The following is a 19,029-nucleotide window of genomic DNA, read 5'->3' as shown; positions in this document are numbered from 1 at the left end:
AACGCCATCCCTTCTTGGCACACAGCACAGCATAGCAGGCTCCTTTCTGTCTGTCGCTCTAGAGAGCCTTTCTGGGAAACAGGTGACAGATGCCACCTACCTTGTTAGCGTAGCATGGGGATGTGGCTGTGTGTTTGCTTTCTGGCTGCTCATAAACGCTTCTACCCAGATGGGAGAGCCAATTATTAAGCTTTCCATCTGAGCATTTATACCATAGAAAATGACAGGCAAATTAGAACTTGATTTTTTTTTTAAACCCTTACTGTCCATCTTAGAATCCCTCCTGTGTATTGGTTCTAAAGCAGAAGAGCAATAAAGGCTAGGCAATGGGGGATAAGTGACTTGCTCAGGGTCACACAGCTAGGAAGTGTGATTTGAAGGCCAGATTTGAAACTAGGACCTTCCGTCTCTAGGCCTGGCTCTCCATCCACTGAGCCACCCAGCTGCCCCCAAGAACTTGATTTCTGTTGTTGTTGATTATCTAGAATTAAGAAAGTTAGGGAGAAAATGTCAAAACGCAGAGCTAACTTCAAAGTGTGTCGGCATATATTCCCCGTACATCCCCCAGGGAGGGAGTTGTTAAACATTTATACCAGGATTCCTCTGCTTCTGTCCCACTTCTGCCATTTTCTTTCCTTCACACTCCAAATCCAAATCAATTCAACCAACATTTTTTAAAATCTACAATGCATGAGTGCTGGGTGCTTGGCGTACACAAAAGCCAGCCCTTGCCCTCCAGGAGCTGCCATTCTTCTTCACAGGCTGGCTACAAGTCTTCACCAACGACAGACATCCCATTCACAGATATGAATATACTGGATTATTTTCTAGTTTGCGAGCTCTAGTTGTTCTGCGTCTAGTAGACTAGAAACTGCTTGAGGGCAGGAACGGTTTCATCGTTGTCTTTCTATTCCCAGAGCCTGGCACAGCACCTGGCACAGAGCAGGTGCTTAATAAATGCTCCCTCAATTGAACTGAACAAGATGGGGAGGAGTTACAGGAATTAGGACAATCTAGCCCAGCCTCCTCCCTTTACAGAGCAGGAAACTGAGGCCCAGGGAAGCTAAGTGTCAGCTAGCAGGGAAGCGAGGTCCTTTGGCTTCAGATCCAACATTCTTTCTCCCTATCCCAGCCAGGGCTCCACCGTGAGCTACCAGGCTCAACCCAGAGAAGAGGGGATGGAGAGGGAGGTGAAGGCACTTAAGACCCGCTCAATGTGCTTTTTGTTTGACAGGAAATCGATGACTGCCTGGTCCAAGCCAAAGACCGGAGCTATGATGCCCTGGTGCACTTTGGGAAGCGGGGGCTGAACGTCGCGGCCACCGCCGCTGTGATGGCTGCTTCCAAGGTAACCCCAGAGCCGAGCCAGGCGGAGCTGCCCTGCTCTGTCCTGCCAGGCTTCCCGAGCTGTTCCCCTCTGCCCACTGGCTCAGCGCTCTTTGGTCACAACTGTAGAGAGCCCGCATGTCTGCCAGCTCTTGGAGAAGTGGACCGGGAGGGGGGGCCCTTAAGCTGGGGGTCTGGGAGAGTGGGGGGTGCGGGGAGGGGGGAGGGAGGGGTACCGCCTTTCTTTCCCCAGCTGGGCATCCCAGGTAGACTTCACAACAACTCGGGAAAGGGAGGGAAGGTTTGAGCCCCAAGACCAAGGGACTGAACAAAGAGGAAGGAAATCAGCCCTGAGGCTCCGGGCTTGGAGGAGGAAAGGAAAAGAGCAGAGAAGAAGGCACTGAAGAGATTCTCTTATCTTTTCTCTCATCACGGCTCTTTGGAACTCTTAGCAGAATACTCAGCATTCAGTAATCTTCAATGGATAAGATTTGGGCACTTGAAGTCAGGCAGACCTGGGTTCTAATCTCACCCTTGACTGCTTACCAGCCCTGTGACCTTAGACGCCAATTTTCAGTTTTCTCTTCTATGAAATGGAGGCAATGAATGCCTCTAACTCATGGAGTCATGAGGAGCAAAGGGGACGATGCACAGAGAAGATTCTGGGAAATCTTAATATCATTTTCATCTCATTTTGGTTGATGCCTTTTTAAAAACCCTTTACCTTCTGCCTTAGAATCGGTACTGTTTTCTGGTTCCAACGTGGAAGAGTGGTTAAGGCTAGGCTGGGCAATGAGAGTTAAGTGACTTGTCCAGGGTCACCCAGCTAGGAAATGTCTGAGGCTAGATTTGAACCCAAGACCTCCCGTCTCCAGGTCTGGCTTTCTATCCACTGAGCCATCTGATTGCTCTCAGACATATTTTGTTTTCACATCATATTCATTTCCAAATATATCTCTTATTCCCTCTCCCATCCAACAAGTCATTCCTCCATTAACAAGGATAACAAAGACGGGAGGGAAACTAACCAACATTCACTGTTTCTGACATCCGGGCGCCAAATACACAACGTCACACTTCTCCAGTGAAACGAGGGAGGCATTTTTTCTCAACCCTCTTCCAATTCTAACCTTGGTCATTGTCATTATTTAGCAGTTATTCCTATCATTAGTGTTATCATCCTAATCACTATCCCTGGGTCATAGTTTTACAACCAGAGACCTCAGAGGTCACCGAATTCCACATCTCCATCCGTTTTATAGAAAACTGAACCTGAGACATGTTGCCCAGGGTCACGTAGCTAATAGGGGTCTGAAGCAGGATTCGAATCCAGATCTACTTGACTCCAAGACCAGCTCTCTACTCTTCATGGTACCTCCCCGGCTCCTTTGCTTTCCTCACTCTGTTATGTTGCCTTTTCCCCCATTTTTACAGCAATTAAAAATACTCTTTCAATAATAGGGTCATAGTTTTAGACTTGTTGAAATGCATTTTCAAGGTCATCTAGTCCAGTGATGGGCAAACTACGGCCTGTGAGCCAGATGTGGCCCCCTGAAATGTCCTATCTGGCCTCGAATCATTCTTCCTAACCTGACAAATACAATGAGTGGGATACAACACTATGAAACTTCGAAAGAGTTGCCTTAGAAACAGACTGAAAGATGAGCATTTCCTTTCCTTTAGCCCCCTCTTTATAAAGTTTACCCATCACCGATGATTCTGGTCCAGTTGTCTCATTTTACAAATCAGTAAACTGAGGCCCGGAGAGGTTTAAGAACTTGTTCAAGGTTACAGAGCTGGGGTGCCAATCCAGCAAAGTCCTCTGACTCCAAATCTAGCAATCTTTTCTCTGCGGATTATCTAAACATCATCCCTGCCCCACCCCTTGTCCCCATTCCTAATGCTTCTTTGAGGTCTGGGAGATTTCCAGCCTGGCTGATGCTGGTCATTAAGGTGTTAAGATGTTGATTTTATGGTTTTTTTGGCCTGGAAATGAGCACATACTAGAAGGTAAGCTTCTAAATGGCCGGGGCAGTCTGTCTCTATTTCATCTTTGAACCCCCCAGTGCCTAGCCTAGGGTGCCCAGGACATAATGCTCTTTATGAGAATTATTAAAATTTACTGAATTGGGGGGCAGCTGGGTAGCTCAGTGGATGGAGAGCCAGGCCTAGAGACGGGAGGTCCTAGGTTCAAATTCGACCTCAGACACTTCCCAGCTGTGTGACCCTGGGCAAGTCACTTGACCCCCATTGCCCACCCTGACCACTCCTCCACCAAGGAACCAATGCACAGAAGTTAAGGGCTTAAAAAAAATTTACTGAATTGAATTGAGTTGAGTTGAGTTGAGTTGAAATGAGTGAGATTGATTTGTGTTGAATTCAACTGAGCTAAATTGAGCTGAGTAGAGTTGAATTGAATTAAGTTGAGTTGAACTGAACTGAGTTGAATTGAATTGCGCTAAATGGAGATGAGTAGAATTGATTTAAGCTGAGATGAGCTGAGCTGAATTGGATTGAGTTCCATTGGACTGGGTTGAGTTGAGTTGAATGGAGTTGACTTGAACCAAATTGAATCGTCAGCTTGGAATGTACAAAGGGGGATGAGAAGGGAAGGCTTGGTGGCGTTAAGGAGGTAGGACCCTGCTTAGAGTCGATCGGGATCCCGCCTTGGAGCGCCCGGCCTGCCGTAGACGGAAGGCTAGAAACATTTGGGGAGCCACAGTAGTTCAGGAGGCCCAAGTGAGGAGGGCGGGAGGGAGGGAAGAGAGGCGTGTTCAGGGGATTTTTGAGAGAAAGAGAGGGTGCAGGAAGGAGACATAATGGAGCGACCTCTCGTTCCGGTTTCAAATTCCGCCTCTGCTGCTTATGACCTGCGTGACACGGCACAAGTCAGCTTAGCTCAGCATCTACTACAAAAACCAGGGCTTGAAGCACACGGCCGCTGAGGTCCCTGCCAGTTCTGGGTTGATTTATGATTCTTTGATCGGAGTCCAGATTCCAGTATTGGGCCGGGCACTGCAGGGAGGGCAGCCGTGACCTAAAGGCCAATGTTCCGACATAAAGAAATACTTGACTCCTTCAGGGACTCAGTTAAGGACGCTGAGAGAACTCAGCCTGGACCTGGCACTTGAACTCGGGCAAACTATTCAAGAAGAGTGATAGGAAGATTTGAACCCAGATCCTCTCATTTCACAGTTGTGAGATTTCCACACTACTCAAACTGTCATCTAATCATCATACACTTCAAAAGAGCTGGCCATGGGGACAGCTGAGTAGCTTAGTGGATTGAGAGCCAACCCTAGAGATGGGAGGTCCTGGGTTCAAATTTGGCCTCAGACACTTCCCAGCTGTGTGACCCTGGACAAGTCACTTGTCCCCCATTGCCCCCCCCCCAAAAAAAGAGCTGGCCATGTTGGTTAGGATAGAGAAGAATTCCTTAGGAAGAATGAACAGGAAAATGGTATGAGTTCTAGAGTCTTAAGAGAGGAATCCCCTTGCAGATAATGGTAGCAGGAGTTGTTAAGAACAGTAGCAAATGGGAATCTATTTAGAGAGCCTTCTATTTGGGGCCTCCCCTGGTCCCCAGGCTTATCATACTCTACTACATTTAAGACAAATGGAGATTAGAACTTAGAGTTTTAAAATTCCAAGTCTGTGAGTCCAACCTTCCCGAATAAATATCCAGAAAATCAATGCCATTCCCCTGACTTTCCCCTTCCTCTGCCCTCCTCATTTTCCTAATAAAAATTGCTATTCTCTTCTTGAGCAGTTAGGTGACACAGTGGATAAAATGCCTGACGTGGAGTCAGAAAGACCTGAATTCAAATCCAACCTCAGGCACTTGCTAGCTATGTAACCCTCAACAAGTCATTTAACCCTGTTTTGCATCAGTTTCCTCATTTGTGAAACGAGCTGGAAAAAGAAATGGCAGACACTCCCGTATCTTTGCCAAGAAAACCCCAAATGGGGTCACAAAGAGTTGGGCATGATTGAGTGACACACAAAAAATTATCTTCTAATTTTTATGTGAAATGTGGTTTTTTGCATCTTCATCTTTTAACCTTCTTTTCACAAGAGAGGCCATGTGGCATATTTGGCATCCCTCTGACCCGGGGGCCAAGTCTTACCTCTGGCAAATACTGGCTGTGTAACCCTTCCTAAGTCACAGACTCTCTCAGGGTCTTAGGCAAACTAGTTCTCCCATCCTTACCCTCTAGATGAGTGGCTAACCTGTGTTGGTGGGGGGGGTTTCCTCACCAGGGAAATCACAGATCTGAACCCTGCCAGAATTTCGTTACGTATTTATTCAAAGTTTTCTCCGTTCTCTAGTCTACCTCTTTCTTTTCTGTGTTTGCTTATGTTTATTCTGAAAGTAACTTTTGCAGGGGTCATCCTTTTCCAGGTCTGCTTCAAACTTGAACCCCCGGATGGTCTCGGTAGAACCGTGGCCAACAGCAGCACCTAATGAGCCACCGCCAGTCTTTCAGAGAGACTCCGGGGGACAGTCGCTCTCTCATCCCCTGGGGGAGGGTCCTTTAGCTGAGGAAACCCTCCAGCTCTCACCTATTCTTGGGCCAAGGCTTCTCTCCAATCCAAGCTACAGTCTCAAAGGAATGTCACACTCTAAGAAAAAGCTCCATCATGCGAACAAAACATGGCGGAAACTTCCCAAGGATCATGTACATCAAGTTGTAACTTAGCTTGAAACTAGCTTCTGTTAAGTCAAAACAAATGTAGCGGCGAAAGCTTTCTGCTAAATTCAGGTGGCAATTACGAAACCTTTCTGTAGCGTGTGCCTTGATTCATCCTCCCCTCAGATGGTTCTCTGAAAGGAGAAGAGCGCCTCTTCTTTCCTAAAAACATGCCTTCCTTTTTGGTAAAGCAGTTAAATGCACAAGTGGGGAAAAAAGCCCCCATGAGCGTGTGCCCACGCACACACACACTCACGACTGAGTCCATAGCTGCAGATCAGAGTTAATCCCGGCAATGACTGCACGTGGAGAGGAGTCCTTAGACAACCTGCACAATGTGAGCAGCTCAGTGGGTTAGGAGCAGATATGTAGCCTTGAAACCTCCCGTCTGATTGGCTACTTTCCTTTCTTTCTAAGGAAAGAGCCTTCCTGCCCAACTTAATGCTCTAGGAATAATGTAAGTGTGGGAGAGAGTGGGAACTAGAGTGGGGCAACTGGGACTTTGCCTCATGGTGCTGATATCATGGATGTGCTTTCTCCTTTCAGGAGACATTTCACACCTCCCAGTTCCATGCCCGATGACATCCCTTCAAAGGTTTCTATCCCTCTCCTAGAGGTTCCATGTTTTTTTCCAGCTGCCTCCACTCCTACCAAGGGTTAGAAATGAGAGATTTGTGGTCGGATATGCTTGAATCTTTTTGATATTTTTGATATCGAGTGCCCTTCAACTCCTGTCCTGGTACACTAAATAACCCCACCCCTTTTCAACCAATTTAAAAAAAATTTTAGTAACTTCTTTTGCTTTTATATTACCTGAAATTTTCCTGAAATTTCTTCTCCTTCCTCTCCCAGAGAATCGTTCCACATAACAGATTTTCTATCAATATTTTAATAGTACTAGAATATTTTTTTAAAATAATACTAGTATAGCCCACAGATCTCTTGGGGAAGTTGTCTGGACCTAGCACTCTAAATCATTTTCAAAACTTGACGCTTCCTCCTTCCTTCTACCCATGATACCCACCCACAACTCAGCAATAGATACACCTTGATAAAAGCCACGAGTTTCCTTTCTGAATAAGAGAGCAGGGATCAACACATAACTGAGCTTTCTGAGTACCTATTGCCTTGAACTGAAATGGGAGGGAAAGTGAAGAGAGAAATTTCAAAGAGGAATTCCCATCCTTCATTTGGTTCTTACTATAGTAGATTATATTTGATGGAGTTCAATTGACTGGGGTGTGAGCCAATTTCCTTGACAGTGAAAGTAGAGGATGAGCTACTGTGGACTTGATCTCTCTGTCTCTATGGCTCCCTTTACCTCCCACATCTTTTGCTGTTAAGTCTGCCTTCCTTCTACTCATTGGCTCTAGTGAGAACAGTCTTCCATTATTCTGACTTTAGGATATTCTCATGGGTCTGGCTGTCAAAGGCAATCATTAGGCACGGGAAAGAACCCACCCACCAAGGTTTTTTTCTTCTTAGCTCTGGTTTCCTTCAGAGGTCAGGCAGCCCCATCTCGTTTTCAAGGGCCAAGGATGCTGGGGTCTCAGACCTGGAGGAGATCTTGGTGGCCATCAACTCCAACCCAGATCTGAATGGGAAACCCCAGGCCATCATTTCCAAGGTGAGATCATGTGGCCTTCTCGTGAAACCTTCAGTGAAGAGAAACTTACTGGCTCTCGAGGCAGCTCCTTCCACTTTTATCCAAAAGTGAGATTTACCAGTACTCGTTGTTAGAACATTTTCTTAAGATCACATCTAAATTGGCCTCTTTGCCACCCACTGCCCCTTCAGGCTCTTAATTCGGCTCTCTGGGACCAAGGCAGAAAAAGTCATCCCTTTTTCACATGACAGTCGTGTCATTCAGGTACATGAACAAAGCTCTGTCATGTCCCTGTAGAGTCTTATCTTCTCTAAGCTAAAAATCCTCGTTTCCTTCTATCAAACCTCACACCAGTTCCGAGGCCCTCGGGCCCCTTCACAATTCTGGTTGCTCTCCTCCTGTTTATTGCTGTCATTCTAAACCATATTTGCCCAGAACTGATGGGGTCTGACCAGAACAAAACACCCTAGGACCGTGGCCTCTTAATCCTAAAAGCTATGCCTCAGTGCAGCCTAAGATTACAAAATTGGCTTTCTGGGCGTGGGGTAAGGGGACCTGCCACAGCACACTGATAACTCATTTTGAGCTTGAGGTCCGCCGAACCCCTAGATCTTTTTCAAATAAGCTGTCAAACCACGCTTCCACCTGAACCCATGAAATTGGTTTTTTGAGCCTCTGCGTAAGATTTGAGATTGAACAGGAATAAATCTAACCTTCTTAGATTTGACCCACTGTATGTCCTAGTGTGTCAAGAGCTTTTTGAATCCTGGCTTTGCTGTCCAGGATGTTAGCCGTCCTTCCTAATTTGGGGTGCTCTGCACATTTAATAAGAGTGTCATCAAAGCCTTCCTCCGAGTCATTAAGAAAAATGTCAAACAGCCCAGGACCCAGAGCTTCTTGTCACTTGCGAGGAAGTTGTTCCTGCGCTGGGATGAGTACCTTTCTCCACATCCAGCCCAAAATTTACCCTCCTTTCGTGTAAGCCCAACCCTCCCAGGTACACAGTGGTCCCTGCTCCTTAGCATCAGCTCTGCTGCCTCTCCTGGAGAAGGTAAGCAAGGTGACTCCTTAACAGCCACGAATCCATCATTCCACCTAGGGAAAGAACTCAATTTCCATGGTCGCCAAGCTCCTATCACATTGCCTTGCCCATACTCCTCACTACTGAATGTTGAACGAATCGAATCGAATCCATCTAGTTCTTCTGTAAGACTGTAATCTGGACATCTGAGATAATGTTTGCCCATCCTACTGTCCTAGTGCTCTGCACCCTACAGATGATTAATAAATGATGCTTACTAAATCCACAAAACCACTATTGCCTCCTTCAAATCATTTGTTCAACTATTTTGCTTCTTCTCTGATACGTTTTATCTCCTAGACTTCATCAGCTCTTTCTGTCTTGACAAGTGACTCTCTCTCTCACTAGAAACTTTTCCATTTACTGGATTTGACATCATTTCAGAAACGCTAGTAATAGAGAGAAAACAAGGGAAAGAAATGAAAGGTATAAGTACTACCTTATTCTATGGACTCTGTGGTTTTGGACAAAGTACAACAATTAACTGAGCTCCGCTCCATAAGCTCTGGGTGAAAGTCTGCCTTGATTTACTTCATCCTAGAATTCACCCCACTTGTAGAACATCTCTAATCTTGTGGCACTTGCTTTTTTTTACTTTACTTGAGTAGGTCTATTAGGCATTTCTATCTTCCTTTCTTTCCTTCCTTCTTTTTCCCTTTTCTTCTTCCTTTCCTTCTTTCCTTCCTTCTTCCCTTCTTATCTTCCTTCTTTCCTTCCTGCCTTCCTCTCTGCCTTCCTGCCTGCCTGTCTTCTTTCCTTCCTTCCTCCCTTCTTATCTTCCTTCTTTCCTTCCTGCCTTCTTCTCTGCCTTCCTGCCTGTCTTCTTTCCTTCCTTTCTTCCCACCTTCCTTCTTTCTATTTATTTTTTTTTTTGATTAGTCATTTATATCCTCTCTGAAGTTAGGATGAACTGCTACCAGGTTGACGAATAGTGTCTTCATTATGCCCCCTTGTTCCAAACAACTAGGCTTCTAGTAGCTGTGCTTAACAGGCAGGGAGAGGAATGTGCTTTTCCACTTAATTGTGCTTTTAAAAATAGAAAATGTGAATCTGCACGTAGCTGAACAAAACCATTAAAGAATGAAGTCAATGGTTCCAAAGAACAAGTTCTTACTTAGAAGGAGGTTTCTTAACTATTAAGTCATTCTTACCTCAATCCCAGACTCAAGGATACTGTTTTGTTTTGTTTTTTGACTCACGGAAAATTTTAAAGTTTTATAGATATCTTTTGCTTTAGCCGGCATTGCTGGATATTGGCCTTCTCTCACACTCACACTCACACTCATCCCCTACCCTCTACCCGCCAAGCCTTCCCTTGTAACAGAAGAAAACAAGTAAAATGAGCACAGTCAGGGTGCCCGAATGGTGCCACATTCCGTACCCACAATCCCCGCTCTCTAACCCCGGGAGGGAGGCTCACTTTCCTCATCTCTTCTCCAGGGCCAGGACTCATCCTCGCAATAATTAATGATGCAGCCTTCTACTTCTCATTTACATACTCTTTGTGTTTATGTTATTGTAATCCTTCACAGCAAATGCTTGTATTTTGAATGAAAAAGCACCTCTACTACACATTCATGTGGACGATACTTTAAATCTTCAGACCAGTTTGGGGTCAAGATCCCTTATTTCTCTTCTCTTAGAAGAGACAGAACTACCTGCTTACAATCAATGGAAGGATAGGCATTAGTACGCTTTCCCATCTTGTCTTGGGTCAGTTAAATGGTACTGCAGATGGAGCACCAACCTTGGAATCAGAAAGAGCTGAATTCAAATCTCCCCTCATCTTCTTACTAGCCAGATAACCCTGGATAAGTCACTTAACCTCTGTTTGCCTAAGTTTTCTCATCTACAAAATGAGGATATTAACACCATCTACTTCCCAAGATTGTTGTGAGAATCAAATAATTATAAAACACTTAGCACAGTTCTTGACAGCTCTTACTTGCCTCAGTTTCTTCATCTGTAAAATGGGTATAATAAGAGCACCTCCTGCCCAGGGTTGTGAGGAATAAATAAGATAATATTTATAAAGGGCCTGGCACACAGTAGGTGCTACATAAATGTTAGTTATTATTAACCTTGGCACATTCCCTGTCCCTTCCTCCCCACTCCCACCCCTGGTGTAAGGAGAAAACCTCAAAGGAGGATGAGGAAAAACAATACCTCTGTTCTAGGTCCCCTCCCCATCCATGTGGCTGTTTTAAAAAAACAAAGACAAATTAGTGCCATAGCCATATGGGTGCCATTAGCTTGAACCTCATGATTGTCTTTTCTCCAATCCCAGAATTCCTCAACCCATATTAATAATGTATTCCAGGTTTCTACTTCTTTTATGCCCAACTTATAGGGTACCACATGAAAGTGAAGGGAGCATTCTCTTCCAGTGTTTCCATAGCAACCTGTGCTCCAACCAGAAGGTTTAAGTACAAATTTTTTTTTTTGGTTACAAACTGTCTTCCAAAACAGCTGGAAGTTACAAAAAGGATACTTGATACCCCATAGTAGTGGATTTAAACCGAATTAAAGAAGAATTTAAATAGCTAGGAATTGGTTTCATCATATCTCTCCATCAGTTCACTGTTTGGCTAATTGCAACATAATTCCTGGGTCTCCTGGGTTTAAGTTCTCACAGTGATTCGTTATGGAAAGTCCCTTTTCTCAGACCCATTTTGCAGAAGGCTAAATTAATACACAGACAGCAAGATAGAGCCCTGGGCTTGGAATCAGGAAGTCTCCTCTTCATGAGTTCAAACCTGGTCTCAGACACTGACTAATAGTGTGACTCTAGGCAAGTCGCTTCACTCTCTTGGCCTCAGTTTCTTCATCTGTATAATGAGCTGGAGGAAGAAATGGCAAACCACTCCAGTATCTGCCAAGAAAACCCAAAATTAGGGTCACAAAGAATCAGAAATAACTGAACAACCACAAATGAATACACAAAACTTTCTCTGAGAGTAGAATCAGGGCCAAGAACTCATCCCTGAGTTTCTAGCTCAGTTGTTAGTTCTCCGAATCTTTCCTCTTCTTGGTCTTTCTTTAACTCATGGAGGCTTCATTTGACCCTGTGGCAGAGAGAATGCTCTGGTGCTCAGGAAAACCATTTAAGTAAAGGATGGACTAACTGAACTCAAAGAAGAGTAGAGGTCTGCGAGTGTGAGGAAACAGTCCAAATTACTTATTTTAGAAAATCTAAGTGGCATTGCTGATCAGTTTGTTTGTTTTGTTTTTTTTTCATTTTTTGTTTAAACCCATACCCTTCTGCCTTAGAATCAATACTATGTATTGGAAGGCAAAAGAGTGGTAAGGGCTAGGCAATGGAGGTTAAGTGACTTGCCCAGGGTCGCACAGCTAGGAAGTATCTGAGGCCAGATTTGAACCCATGTCTAGGCCTAGCTCTCAGTTTTTCTTTAAGGCAGTTGATTGATGATCTGAAAATAAGGATGGAAGGGGAGGAAGTGTCTACACCCTGAAGCATCATGGGAAAGTAGAAATAAATACTGGGTTTGGACTGAGAAGAACTGGGTTCAGATGCCAGATCTCCTACTTAATGCCTAGGTGATCTCAGGAGCATTACACTTCATCTCTCCCTGTAGGTTTCCTTCCTATCTATAAAAAAAGATGGAGCTGATCTAGTTGGCCTCTGAAGGTTCTACCAGCTCTAGGTCTAAAAATATCTTATTCTTGGGTCAGTTCCTCAGAGAATATCCATTTTGAGTCCAGTTCAGTTAAGGCAAATGACGTGCTATGGAAGAGAAGAAGGGAAGGGCAGAGGAAAGGAGGAGAATAATGTATGAAGCTCAGGTGCCAGGCAGTGCACTAAGGGCTAAGGATACAAATACAAAAGCGAAAAAGAAAGATGGTCTCTGGTCTCAAGGAGGTTACATTCTGTTGGGAAGAGGGGGAAAATGTATGTATAAATAGGTATATTTAAGAGTAGATGGAAGGAGGGGTGGCTAGGTATTTCAGTGGATAGAGAGTCTGGCCTCCTCCAGACCTGGAGACAAGAATACCTGGACCTGGGCTCAAATCTGGCCTCAGACATTTCCTAGTTGTGTGATCCTGGGCAAGTCACTTAGCCCCAATTGTCTAACCCTTATCACTCTTCTAACTTAGAACTGATGCTTAGTATTGATTCTAAGACAAAAGCGTTTTTTTTAAAAAGAGGTGGAAGGTAATCTCAGAGGACAGTTACTTGATGGAGTGGACAGAATGCCAGGCATAGAATCAGGAAGACTTCTTTCTGAGTTCAAATGTGGCCTCAGGTACTAGCTACATGACCCTGGGCAAGTCATTTCACCCTGTTGGCCTCAGTTTCCTCATCTGTAATATGAGCTGGAGATGGAAATGTCACACCACTCCAGTATCTTTGGGAAGAAAACCCCATATGAGGTCACCAAGAGTCAGATACAACTACATAACAACTAAGAAATGTCCTCAGCTAAGTGCTGGGGATACAAATAGAAAAGCAAAGCAGACCCTGCTGTCCTCAGTTTCTGCCTTAGTTGTTTGCTCTTGTTGCCACTGTCCATGGTCTCCATTCCTGGCAACCCTATGTGGTCACTGGGCAGAGAAAGTCCTCTGGGAGTGACTGACCTATTTATACAATGTAGCTCTAGGAATGGACCTTCCTCCACTTTATTTTAGAGCTTTAGATGGTGCCTTCAGATTTGCAGAGCCCTGTTTTCTCATTTATTTCTTATAACCCTATATGGTAGGTGCTGCTCTTATTCCACATTTATAGGTTAAAAACAAACTAAAAGACGATCTTGTCTTGTCCAAAGTCACACAGATAGTGAGAGCACAAACGTGGGGCAAGTCACTAAGTCCCAGAGGGCTTTCAAAAATTCACCCAGAGGGGGCAGCTGGGTAGCTCAGTGGAGTGAGAGTCAGGCCTAGAGACGGGAGGTCCTAGGTTCAAACCTGGCCTCAGCCATTTCCCAGCTGTGTGACCCTGGGCAAGTCACTTGACCCCCATTGCCCACCCTTACCAATCTTCCACCTATGAGACAATACACCGAAGCAAAGGGTTTAAAAAAAAAAATTCACCCAGAGTCTTTTAAAGTTTTTAATGATTTTTATTTTTTTTAATTACCTTCCATTTTTAGAACTGTTTTAATGTATATAATGTGTATTTAAACAATACCGTATATTTTAATGTATATAAAGATTACAATGAGTATAAAGAATGAAAAAGGCTAGGCAAAGGGGGTTAAGTGATTTTCCCAGGGTAACACAGCTAGGAAATGTCTGAAGTCAGATTCGAACCCAGGACTTCTCATCACTAAATCTGGTGCTGAGCCACCTAGTTGACTCCACACCCAGGATCTTAAAGCAGTAGTGTCCTTGTCATGCCTTCAACTGAGTTCTTTCTGACTCTATCCACTAGGCAATGATGCCTTTTCTTATAATGCTACAGTTCAATGAGTCCAGGTCAACTGCCTCGCTGCCTAGGGGAAGAACAGAGTAGGTAAACAGTGATCTTTTGAGTTTAATTTGTAAACAAGCACAAACTCTTGATAATTGCTGCGCCAATCCCTGCACTCGATTCCTCCAGTGGCTTCTTCCACCCCCTTGAGTGAGCAGGGAAGCTCAGGGCTGATAGAACCAGAAGGGAGTTCTGATCCCTAGAGGGACAAGGCAGAACAAGAATACAAATGGGCATAACAACAGGAGCTGGTGACATTCCTATTCTGAGATCCAGGTCCCAGAAGTAGACTCTCTTGCAGGATAAGTCACTAGTCTAGCCCAGGGTGGCAATTTTCTGGACCCAGGAATATCTCATTAAATGTGAAACTTGAGAGTCATCAAGGCCTTTGGAAGAGCAGTCCATTGTCCAGAAGGACAGCCAGCGATAAAAACCAAACCTTCAACCCAGGTCAGATATCTGGGTCTTGCAGTCAGAGCTCTACCACTAATAGCCATTCAGGGGGAAAGAAAGTCAGTAAGCTTCCGGACACTGAGCCAGGGTAAAAGAATAGCTCAAAGAACAATGTTACCCAGCACTGGGTCCATCATACCCACATTTCAACATTGCATTTGTTGCCTTTCTCTTTGCTTTCTCAACTGGACAAGTCTAGCATCTTGGAATCTAGATACCTAAGTTAGAGTCTACCTAGAAGCTGGGTGACCTTGGGCAAGCCACAGAACTTTTTTTAAAAAGTAATCTTTTATTTTTCCCAATTACATGTAAGACTAATTTTTTACTTCATTTTTCAACATTTTAAAATTAGAAAGTTTGAATTTTAAAATTTGATTTTTTTTTTTACTTTTAATTTTAAAATTTGAAATTTTCAAATTTTAAAAATGTCCAAATTCTTCCCCTCCCTCCTTCCTCAGATAGCAAGCAATTTGATATAGGTTATACATGAAGTCACAGAACTCCTGACACTCAGTTTCCTCATCTGATAAATATTTGAACTATAAACTTCACGAGGGTTTTCAGGCAGCTGCTTTGTAAATCTTTCAGAGTTCTATAAATATGAATCGTTGTTATCATGACCCTCTTTCTTTCTGCTGCTTGTAGCTGGCCCAGATGTTACCTAATGTCAGTTCAGCAACTTTGCACAAGAAATGACCAACAGATGACTGACTTTCCCTTGGGAAATCTGAAATGGGAGAGTTTGATGTTCCCTTCCATGCTGGGCTAGGCTGGGACTTTCCAGGACCTATGGCCATTTTCTCAATGAGTTTACCTTCCCTTCCATCTTAGAATTGGTACTGAGTTCTGGTTCCAAGGCAGAAGAGTAGTAAGGGCTAGGCAATGGGGGTTAAGTGACTTATTATATATATTTCAAGACTCATTTCACACAAAAGAACCCCCCCCCAAAACTTCACAGATGCACAGAAGTTACAAATTATGTCATATCAAAACACAAAGGGTCTCATTGGCTTCAGAATAGAACAAGGCCAAGGCTGAAATTTGACTGGGTTCTTATCAGAAAGCCAAGTTGGGGAATATTATCTCAGGGTTGAATTGCCCCTGCTGAGGTTTTGGCCTTGGCTGTACCAGGCAGCTGCATTTCTGGCCAAAGGGGGAGAGTGTTAACCTCTTAAATTCAGGTTTGCTAGGAACTTAAAGCTTTTTTCAATAAGGCCACAATACTTTTCAATAAGAAATCACAAGGATCACAAAAGGGGTCAAAAGAGGAGTCTCAGATTTTTATCTGTTCTCTTATTGGCTTCCCACATATTTCCCCCTTTTCTTTAAATTAGAATGATTTATTACATAGGAAAACTTTTTTTTAAAATTTTTTAATTTAAAAAAATTTTTTTAAACCCTTAACTTCTGTGTATTGGCTCCTAGGTGGAAGAGTGATAAGGGTGGGCAATAGGGGTCAATCTAATTCCCCTCTGTTTTTTCAATTGGTCTCCCCATTTCTGAACCAATTAGTCAATCAACAAACCCCTTTTTCAGCATTGGCTATGAGCTAGACAGAGTACTAAAGGACCTTGCCCCTCAAGGAGTTTGTACTCATCTAACTTTTCCTGATTAAGCAATTCTGGTGTCCTTGAAACCGGGTAGAATTTTCTGACCAACCTGGAGTCATTCATCAGACACTATGGCATTGCCCCACCATGGGCACCTTAGAATCCTTGGGTGACTTGGACTTCACTGGCTGTGCTTGCCTGAAGCTTTAGCCTCTCCAGTGTGGCAGAATCTGGAGGTGCCAGAGGGAAGACCTAGAAGAACCATGGGGAGACATTGCAGAGAGGTACATTTAGAGTTAATGGTAGGAGAGTATATCAAATGATTAGATGGACTGCCAAGGGGAAGGGGACTTCAGGCAGCCATAAAACATTCTCTTGTTGAGATCATTCCAGAGAAGATTTTTGCTCAGGTGTGAGCTGGACTTGGTGGTCACTGAGGTTCCTTTTAAAGCTGAGTTGCTATGTCCTTGTCAGGCATGATGGGCCTGAACTCTGATGGTGTCTTATTGTTGTTCAGTCATGATCTTCGTGACCCCATTTGGGGTTTTCTTGCAGAAATACTGGAGCAGTTTGCCATTTCCTTCTCCAGCTCATTTTACAGATGAGGAAACTGAGGCAAACAAGATTAAACGAGTTCCAAATTCTCTTCCTTCTTCTAAACCTCCCTTCCTTATTCCCTCTCTGATCTTCCCCCTTCCTGAGATGGTAAGCAATCTGATAATAAAATCTGATGTCAATTTTACATGTGTAATGACAAATTTTTGAATATTAGTCATTTTGTGGAAGTTGTCAAATGGAAAAAAAAGAAGAAAGAAAATGAAATCTAGAATGTTTCAGGCAGCATTCAGACATCATCAGTTCTTTCTTGGTGAACAAATGGAATTTTCCACCATGAGTCTCTGGGATTGTCTTGGATCCCTACATTGCCGAAAATAACAAGGTCGTTCATAGTTGCTCATCAAAAAATACTATTGTCACTGTGCGCGATGTTCCTTTTGAGTTCCACTTAATTTACTTAACATCAGTTCGTGTAAGTTTCCAGATTTTTCTGAAATCATTCTGCTTGCCATTTCTTATAGCACAATAGTATTCCATAATTATCATGTACCACAATTTGTTCAATCCTTCCCTGGTTGATGGACAACCCTTCAATTTCTAATTCTCTGCTACTACAAAAAGAGCTGCAATAAATATTTTTTTTTTACAAATAGGTCTCTTTCCTGCCTTGCCCTAACTTTTGTAAGATCTAGAATTCCAATCCGTCCTGCTCACCAGTATCTGCCTAAAACCATATTTTGATTATATCAGTCACCTGTTCCAAAGCCTTCTACCATTGCTCATTGATTAAAGTTCAAACTCCTTATTGAGCCTGACCTTCAAGGCCCTTCATAATTAGGTCCCTAATTTCCAATGCAGTTACCTGCTTCTCTCCCAAACAAACTCTTTCTCAGACATCTGGAATATGCTTTTTCTTTACTTATTTCTGCTTATGTTACTCGCCTTTCCCAGAGTGCCTTTCTTCCCCTTTTCTGTTCAAATCCTAGTGAACTCACATCCCATCTTCTCCAAGAAACCTTTCTAGCCAGGCCAGTCTGTGATAACCTTTCTTCCTTTGTACCTTTATTGCATTAATTAATTGTTGTTGTTCATCCTTCATTTTCAAAAAGTACCAATGATATCACCAGTGATGTCTTGACTTGCTCATGAATAGAATCATGCGCCAGAAGGAACCTTAGAGATCATCATCTGGTTTGACCCCTTCATTTTAGAAATAAGAAAATGGAGATCTACTTTAAATGATGTGCCCAAGAGAGTAAGAGGAAGAACTGAGATTCACACCCTGGTCTTCCTGACTTCTAACCCAAAGTTCTTTGTACTGTCTTGTTTTGGTATTTCATGTTTCATGAATATATGGAGTCCATCTCCCCTCCTAAATCATAAACTTCTTAGGAAAGGGATGATGCCTTATAGAGCTTTTTATCTCTCCCAGTACTTGGTGCTTGGAAATATTCAAAAGTTTGTAGAATGACTAAATGTCAAGAGGTCAACATGGCTCCTTCTAGCGCCATCTTGTTGGAACAACACCAATGATTGTTTTTTTTCCCCTCCGTCAGGTTGCCCGGCTCTTTGATTTTGTCTCATATTTGGACCCCAGACAAGGGCAGGTAACCTCATAAAGAAGTGTGACTAACTCCAAACTCACCGAGTCTAGTTAGCTGCCTCTGACCATGAGCACATGGTTTCAATCAGGACAAGGATCTCTCTTGTCCTGATGCCCATGTGTGTGTGTGCATTAATAGAAAGCCGAAATCCCTTTGGATCTTCTCTTCAAGGCCTTCCACCTACTGATTTGGTACCATCTAACATCTGATTAACTCCTGAGGGATTTGATGCCTGAGGAATGAACTAAATTTGGCCCTTGGCTTTGTCCTGGCCAACTCTCAATATCATAGCCTTTGTCTTTGGAAACCCAGTTTCTTTTATAAACCAGGTCTTGGTCTTTCTCCAGCATGTGGATTTGGAGCATGCTGGGTACCAACTTAGAGCATGTGCTAGAGACAGAAGGTTAATGATCAATGAATTTGGAAAGGAAATACTAACCCCTTTTTCTAGAACCTGTCTTGGAAAATAGGGCAACACCGGGTGTTTGGTTTTCAGTGGACTTTCTTGGTAAGATCCTTCACCATTATTTTCATGGATGAGTTGAACCATTCCCAATTTTATGTGACAGCCACTGATTAAATTTAGAGAGAATCCTCAGATTGTAGACAGAGCTAGAAGGAATCTTAAGGACTTTTGAATTAACACCTTCACTTAATGGGTGAGGAAACTGAGGCTGAGAGAAAATGAATAGCCTACCCAGAGACACAGAGCTAGGAAGGATCTGAGGTAGA

General features: G+C 43.5%; 1 protein-coding gene across 1 annotated transcript in view; it reads left to right on the top strand.

The window, feature by feature from the left end:
* REEP1 (receptor accessory protein 1) overlaps window positions 1-19,029 on the top strand; it is a 135,449-nt gene that overhangs the window by 83,873 nt on the left and 32,547 nt on the right. The window contains exon 5 of the mRNA XM_044663068.1: window positions 1,235-1,348. Coding sequence (XP_044519003.1) covers window positions 1,235-1,348 — 114 coding nt within the window. The remainder of the gene's footprint in view (window positions 1-1,234; window positions 1,349-19,029) is intronic.

The sequence above is a fragment of the Gracilinanus agilis genome, chromosome 2 (assembly GCF_016433145.1).
Source record: "Gracilinanus agilis isolate LMUSP501 chromosome 2, AgileGrace, whole genome shotgun sequence".
Lineage (NCBI taxonomy): Eukaryota > Metazoa > Chordata > Mammalia > Didelphimorphia > Didelphidae > Gracilinanus > Gracilinanus agilis.
Note: the sequence above shows the minus strand (reverse complement) of the source record. Positions and strands in the feature narration are given on the sequence as shown.